This window comes from Drosophila simulans, chromosome 3R (genome assembly GCF_016746395.2).
Source record: "Drosophila simulans strain w501 chromosome 3R, Prin_Dsim_3.1, whole genome shotgun sequence".
In the NCBI taxonomy this organism is placed as follows: Eukaryota; Metazoa; Arthropoda; class Insecta; order Diptera; family Drosophilidae; genus Drosophila; species Drosophila simulans.
In genome coordinates this window covers 6,096,018-6,103,885 of record NC_052523.2, presented here as the reverse complement: position 1 = coordinate 6,103,885, position 7,868 = coordinate 6,096,018, and the positions used below count along the sequence as shown (strand labels likewise).

General features: G+C 39.0%; 1 protein-coding gene across 1 annotated transcript; it reads left to right on the top strand.

Moving 5' to 3' along the window:
- Positions 1–919: 919 nt before the first annotated feature.
- Positions 920–6,440, top strand: LOC6727367 (myophilin). The gene is made up of 3 exons (XM_016175671.3): positions 920–1,026; positions 5,663–5,983; positions 6,062–6,440. The coding sequence occupies exons 1-3, from the start codon at positions 1,021–1,023 to the stop codon at positions 6,242–6,244; spliced, it is 510 nt and encodes a 169-aa protein (XP_016033907.1). The 5' UTR covers positions 920–1,020; the 3' UTR covers positions 6,245–6,440.
- Positions 6,441–7,868: the final 1,428 nt, after the last annotated feature.

The following is a 7,868-nucleotide window of genomic DNA, read 5'->3' as shown; positions in this document are numbered from 1 at the left end:
GGATTTATGATTTGAAGCGAGTAATTTGCTAAGCTGAGCATTCAATAAACCCATCACTAATTGCTATGGAAGAACTTAAAAAAGAAAATCACAGATTTATGTGTGTCAGGTGTGAAAAGATATACAAATTCACGCCCTTTACAATTTGTTTATGTTTATTTTGAGTAGATTTTATAGAGCACCTTGCCTGAAAACTTAAACTTGAACTTGGCCGAATGTCTGACTGGATAATTAAATTACTCTATCGCAGAGTGCAGCGAAAAAAACAAATGAAAGCCTTTAAACTTTGTTCTGTTTGCTTTTAGTCAAATTATTTGGTGCCAAAACTTTGTCATATGGGAAAAAGTTTTAATGTAATTGCGAAATGATTTTAGTTTCACCAGATTTTCGGCTGAAATAAAAAAATTGAAATGGCTTTATTGAAAGTTTGGGAACATTTGTGGGAGTGATCCGCACTTATTGCCAGTGGGATTAGTTGGAGGTACGCAAACAGCCCACACAAATATGTATCTTTGGGATACAAGTATGCGCTTTTGACTAAGCATAATTGCTGACAAATTGCTTGAAATTTGTTCTGCCAACCATGAAAGCGAAAGGGAAACGACTTCAATACCAGATATCTGGCACACTTCTGTCTGAGATAATTCTCAATCTTTTTTTTATTTCCCTCCACTTTTCACGCGGTGACGTCACAAAGAGTTTCCGCCGGGGCGGTTGGCATCTAAATTTGCTTTTCCCGCCCCTTCCCTGCGTCACCATGGTTTTATTTCGGGCGATTTTGGCATCGGGCAAATCTATATCTGCCCGCTGACGTCGACGTCGGCAGAAGCGGCAGCGGCAGCAGCGGCAGCAGCGGCAGCGGCATTAGCCTAACCTAAAATCGTTTTGAGCATTTTCGTACATTATCTTAGGCCAAATGGAAAACTGTTTCAACAAACCTGCGTCAGTTGAAATTTGTGTCTCAAACGCGCCACACACTAATTTGCATTTGCATTTCACTTTCAAATCCAATAATTCACAATGGCTGTAAGTTCCACAAGCTCCGTAAAGGATAATCAAGTGTCCTGGTTAAATTAAATCGAGCAAATTAGTATTATTGAGTATTTGATACATTTTGGATTTTGATCTAAGAATATTCGAGAATCACGTTTAATTTAATTGCCAATTTCCTCATTTTGATTTTTTCGCTTCCGATTTCTCTTTCAAAGTGAAAAGAGCATGAATGAGGCTGCCTTACAAAAAAAAACCGAGCTGATATAATTGTTTATGAAATAAAATTATTCAACCGTTGATAGTAGGAAAGTCACGTAGTGGTGAATATACTCATTCAATTAATATGCACACTCGTTCACAGAGAGGTATCAAATAAAACGAAACAAATGAGGAAATCAACAAATTAAAGTGAAGCGAAAAAAGTGCGAAGTAAATACAAAATACATTTTTGAAAAAGTGCCAAATATCAGCATATTCATTTATATGAAAATGCTTATTAAAACAATATATTGTCCGTTGATTTATGCCTTCATATACATTTACGTACGCGTATAAGCAGCAATCAGCTCACACAAATGCATAAAGCAATCAATGTTTGTATGTATTTATAATTAAATAAGCAATTAAAAGACAAAATATTTAATTGCAAACAGCGCGGCGATTTAATTAAAAATTTCTTAAATTGGTTAAATATTTAAATAGTCAATTAACAGTCGGCCCAGACATGTATTGTGCGGATTATATACATATTATCCTACTTATTATCCTACATTGTATAACCAGATCCTGATGCCCGAGGCCCTTGTAGAGTTTTCTGGCCAAGTGATTTCAGCTACGCCCACTCGCAGCAGCTGCCAGATCATAATTCATTCTCACATATCGCGTATTTGTGCTATTTATTTCCCCTATATATTAAAATAAAAAATCACTTAGTTGACAGTCTGGCCGGGGGATGACAAATGCCCATGGGCCCTTGGGCCATTGGGCCATGCCGGGCTGCCCGGTAGTTAACCAGCCATTAATTCCCATCGAATCGATGGAAAAGAGTGGCCTCCATTTGGTCGCAAATCACTCAGGACACGCAGGACTTTACAATTCAATACAAACAAATTACGCATTTCATGCATCACTCGGTATTCGGCATTCCTTTTGCACTTTCGATTCATAATTAATTTGCGAATTTTCCGCTGTTGACATTTGTCTCTCAATAATGCTGACAAGTTTTTGCGACAGACAGTCAAAGCCACTGGGCCATAACTTTGTTCTTAATTGAACTTAATTATTTGCTGAATTATGCGGAGTGATGGCGCAGATGCATAAAAAAACATTTGGCGAACTGTGTCTTTGGGGGCCATTGGATTTTTTTTTTTGTTTCTTTGCTCTTTGACTGATTTTACTTTTTATAATTAATTCCCGCTGACCTGGTGACAGTTTGTGTTGCAAAAACTTTCAATTTATGAATACAAATTAACATGTGATACATTTTTTAGCAGCAGTGTGCATTTATTATAAACGTTCAGTATTTTTTTTAACAAACGCCATATGCTTATAATATATTTTTTAAGTCCCCTCTTCTGTGTAGAGTTATAATCATGACCTTTTTTGTCACTCCGGACTATGACATATTTTAATTAATGCACGTCTATTTGCGGGTTTTGATTTATTGCATTTTTAATGAAAAAATCTGTAAGGATGACTTCATGCTTTAAACAAAATTTGGAATTTCGAACAATTTCAATGTTTATGGCTGCGAAAAGGCAAACTGTTGAGCCAAAATATCGCCACTAATAATCAGCCAAAAACCCAAACAATTCGTTGACGAGCGTCTGCCGTTTTCTTGGCAACAATGCAAAGGCCATAACCATAAAGTCCAAGGGAAGACGCGAAATTTTAATGCACTTTTGCATAGCTTAGCTCGCCTTTTACAATCCCCTCAAGGCCACGAGGCGGCGTCTGTAAAAAATAAACTTTTCATAAGGAATAAATGATATAAAACAGCAAACAAAAAGTGACCATCTGATTGTCAGCCCCCTTGTGTTTGGGCAAAAAGCTCGTTTCACTTGGTTAATGTTGGCCAGCATCCGCCAATTGGCAGCTGGCCAAATGACAAATTGAAATAACAGCAGCAAAATGAGCGTTTATCTTCATGTGCAAATGAAAATTTTTATTTATGCCAGCAGCCGGAAAAAGGCAACTAAAAAGAGGGCGCCATTCAGCCGAACAAAAAATCACCGCCCAAGTTGAGGGTTATTTGAAGGTCAATTTAAAGCAAAATATAAATACATGTTTTCAAACAATTTCATTTAAATGAATAGTAGTTTAAGGGCGAGGATATATTTCATGTTTTCTTGCCTTGTTTTTATTACAGTCTTACTTTTTTCTAGTAAGTTCAACTTACCAAACATATTTCTAAACATTTTTCGAATCAATCTGATTAAACTCAAGGAACTACTACTATTTCTCATTTGAAAAATAAGTCAAGATATATTGATTGCCATTATACCAATTTGGAAATAGCTTATTAAGTAGTAATACTAATAAAATAATTTATATATGAATTGATAGCTACAACAGTTGCAGTAATGTATAAATATTTCCGTATATGAAATATATAAATTACTAAAATATAGGCAGTAGATGGAAAGATCCTGACATATTCGTAAAACCTATACAGGGTCCTTCAACCTGTTAGATACTTTTCTAGGGATCTAGTATATCCTTTCACTCTACCAATAACGGATGTAATCGCCACATGTCCTTAAAGTTTTAAAGGTCTCGATACTTTTCCCCTTCGTGACTTTTATTCCCAGATTGTCGGTCTGAAATGAACTGGCAGTATTGGCACTGGCTGACCACAATCGATATCACTTAGCTGTTCATCACCTATAAAATGATTTTTTTATGCAGTGACCTGGGAATGGGCGGTATGCAGAGAGAAAAGAACCAACTGCCAAGCGGCCAACCAGATAAACCAATTAATAATGAGAAAACAGAGCCAAGAGCCAAACGTGAAATGCAATTCTATCAGAAGATCAACAGCAACAACAACGCTCTCTGGTTTGTTTGTACATTCAATTAAAAAAACACCTGAAAATATATTGAAATAAAAAAAAAAATGACGAGAAATAAACTCGGCTTCGAAATCGAATTGGAATTAAAGCAATTGCGAATGCAAATTGACGTACAATTCATTAAAATCCCCTCGGCTCATTGGTTGCCATTAAAGCGTGCCGATGGCTCGGTTGCCGTCCAAGCTCGATTTTTATACTCGAAAATATGCACATACTCGTATTTACGCATAAATACATACTTTAAATAAATAAATAATTTCCCTCCTGGAAATATGAAAATGCAGTTGCCATGAGCATGGGCGTGCAACAGACTGTTGTGCAGCTCTCAAATAATAACAATAAATTAAATGGCAAAAGTAACGAATATTTTAAACACAAAAAGAAAGAAGAGTTCAAGTTCTTTATAACCCGTGTAATCACGGCTAGAATTGAAAAATAGCCAAGTCTCAAACTTATTTTGATTTTCTATCCCAGAAAAGTCTAAAAATAAGTTTGTATATTAAATTTTTTTCCAAATCGGATTGTATTTACCAATATTAACACCTTTGTCGATGTGTAGAGTAAAAACAGGCATTATGTTGGTAAAATTAAATGGCATATATTGTATGTTCGGCTACAATGTTATTGGTATTGAATGTTATTATTTTTTAATGTTTGCACTTTGTGTGAAATTTGACATTTTGCGGGCATTTCGGTTTGGCCCAAAAAATTTATACGATCCAGAACGCCTGGCCACAAATCAAATGACAGCTTAAAACGTACAAACAAAAAGCCGCAATTGGCCGGCAAAGCAATAAAAATAAAATAAAAATCGCCATGAACAATGGACGATAAATTAGCAGAAATGCGCGAAATATTAATGAGCCTAGATGCATATAAGCATCGGATTTCAATTACGAAAATATTTCAGTTGGGTAATTGTTGCACATAAGCACTGCTGAACACGGGATAAATATTTTATGCGCGAATATAGCATTGTTTTTAATTAGCAATACTTGTTCTGGGGTCAATTAGATTTGTGTTGGCGCGGCCAAGAGGGCACAACAATATGGAAGTTGGTTGAAATTTCTTTGACAATAATCAAATTTAAAGACCACAATTCAGTTTGTTTGAATGAACTGTGCGACGGCAATTGACCCAAGAGTGAATTTATTGCCTTCACGTAAATTCCAATTAAACAGTTAGTGGCTTTCCCTGTCAACTGTCCCATAAAATGCTCGAATGAGCGGACAGGACTCGCGGTGTCGGAATCAAAATTAATTAATTGGAAAATGAATCTATTTCTGGCCGGCGCTCTTCCAGTGCCTCCTCCGTTCCGCTTTGTTTGTATCTGCCTTGATTTGGGCATTTTCCAAATGGAATCACACGGACGCAGGACACTAAGCCCTCATGCTGACCTTTGAACTCTGGCCAATCTGCGCCGGGAATTTGGCCTGTTTCCTACTCGACAATTTCATGACCCTCCTGGCTGGCCTTGTTTGTGCCGCAATTGTCTACGATTACAGCAAATTGATTTGCCTGGCACTTAGCAGCAGCTATCTTGTTTCAACCGCCTACGTCCACTTTTCCACGTTCTGATTTCCCATTTTTCGCCGTAGCCACGCAACAAGGAACAGGAACAGGAAGTGCTTAACTGGGTGTTCGCCGTGATTGGCGAGAAGGTCCCCAGCGGGCAGTATGAGGACATTCTCAAGGACGGCATCTGGCTGTGCAAGCTGGCCAACAAACTGGCCCCCGGATCGGTGAAGAAGATCCAGGAGCGCGGCACCAACTTCCAGCTGATGGAGAACATCCAGCGTTTCCAGGCAGCGGTCAAGAAGTACGGTGTTCCCGAGGAGGAGATCTTTCAAACCGCCGATCTTTTCGAGCGTCGCAACATCCCCCAGGTCACCCTCTCCCTGTACGCCCTTGGACGCATCGTAAGTATCACCCAATGGATGGATTAATAAATCCGTTTTTTAAAAGGAATATTCTAAATAATTGTTTCCTTTCCGCAGACGCAAAAGCACCCCGAGTACACCGGTCCCACCCTGGGACCCAAGATGGCCGACAAGAACGAGCGCAGCTTCACCGAGGAGCAGCTCCGTGCCCACGAGGGTGAGCTCAACCTGCAGATGGGCTTCAACAAGGGCGCCTCGCAGGCTGGACACGGTGGTATGGGCAACACCCGCCACATGTAAGGCAGTTTTATCCCAACCGATCCCCGAAAGAAAAACACCACAACACACTCAACCACACAAACACCGAAATCTAATTAGTTCAAACAAAAAGTGGGTTTTGTATCTCGTGCGTCGTGGCGCATGATTTAAGCAGTGCCAAGCTCTAAATGTAATTTATATAATATGAAACAAATAAATTAATTAATTTTAATATAAATGTCAGGTTGTTGTGTTCCGCCAGTCTGCGTGGATTAGCATTATGCTGTTGTTAATTAGCGGCCAGAGTTGTGCGATTGCCGGCAGTTAGTCGAGCGGTTTAAGTGGTTTTCCCACCCCATCCTATTCCTCCACCACCCCATCAATTCCCTCCAGGTGGGGGACCATTTCCAGCTCACCTCGCATGAGACACCTTTATTTCTCTGTCAGCGACTGTGGCTCCTTCGGATGCCGAGGCTGTTGCTCTTCCGTTGCCTGGTCCACCTGAGATTACACAAATTACAATTTCAACGCCTGCACTGACAGCGATAAGCATAAGAAATGTCAAGGCCATTTGTATTTCCATCTGGGCTGGTGTGTGTCCATAGGGTATGAAAGACAAAGACGCAGGTGAGTTGGCGAAAAAAGGGCCTTGAAAGTCTGTTCGATTTTCTGTGCACTGGGAGAAAATATGTGGATTGCTCCAATGAAATTATGGAATAATGAATAATATTTCATTTGAATTTAATGATATACATATTGTCTTTAACATTTACTGGATAATATATAGATTTATTTCTAATTAAACATAAATCTGTTATTTTACCACTCTTTAGATATTTTTTGTAAATAAAACAATTTGTTTGAAAAAAACCACTGCTTATTTATGGTTGTAAACAATAGTCTTTAATGAGACTGATTGATTCTTAGGTACACAAATATAATCATTTATTGGCAGTGTGATCGTTACCTTTGGCATCCTTAAGCTGCAGGCAGGACAAACGTTTATCTTTTCTTGCCTAGGCTTCGGACAAAGGAGCAGTACAAAGTAAAGGAGAATTAAAAGGGGCAGACAGAAATTGGGGAAGACCACAAGCAACGAACTGCGAATATAATGACGGCCACTGAACAAACATTCGAGCAACCGAAGAAAAGGAAAAACTTATCAGACAGACAGTCAAAATGGCGAATAGCTTTCTGTACGTATGTGTGTGCGTATCTTAATGCTTGCGAGTGTGTGTGCATATGCCAATGATCAGCCAAAACGGAAATGGGATGTTAGGTGGTGTGGGTGTGTATTGGGTGCGTGTTTAATTTCCACTTGTCGGGGGAACAGAAACAAAAACGAAAACAAAAACAAAACACAAAGTGACGCTGCGCCAGTGTGTGTGTCTGTGTGTGTATTAAATGAAATGGTCACTTTGACAGTCAACTGACAGCCAGACTGAGCTTGTGTGCGCAAGTGTGTGTGATTGTGTTGCTTATGCGTGAGCGTTCCCTACTCCATTAATTTAATTTTATTTATGTTGACAATTGCTGTAACAAACACGCATGTCAGCATGCCCACAGTGAGCTAGGGGCCATGGTCACAGAGGCAGGGCGACATTTCCATTCAGCAATGCTGATTGTATTACAAATACTTTGCAACCCACTGCCCTGCACAGACACA

Coding starts and splice junctions, on each gene's coding strand:
- LOC6727367 (XM_016175671.3), top strand. Junction 5,984..6,061: donor TGTACGCCCTTGGACGCATC/GTAAGTATCACC, acceptor TCCTTTCCGCAG/ACGCAAAAGCACCCCGAGTA.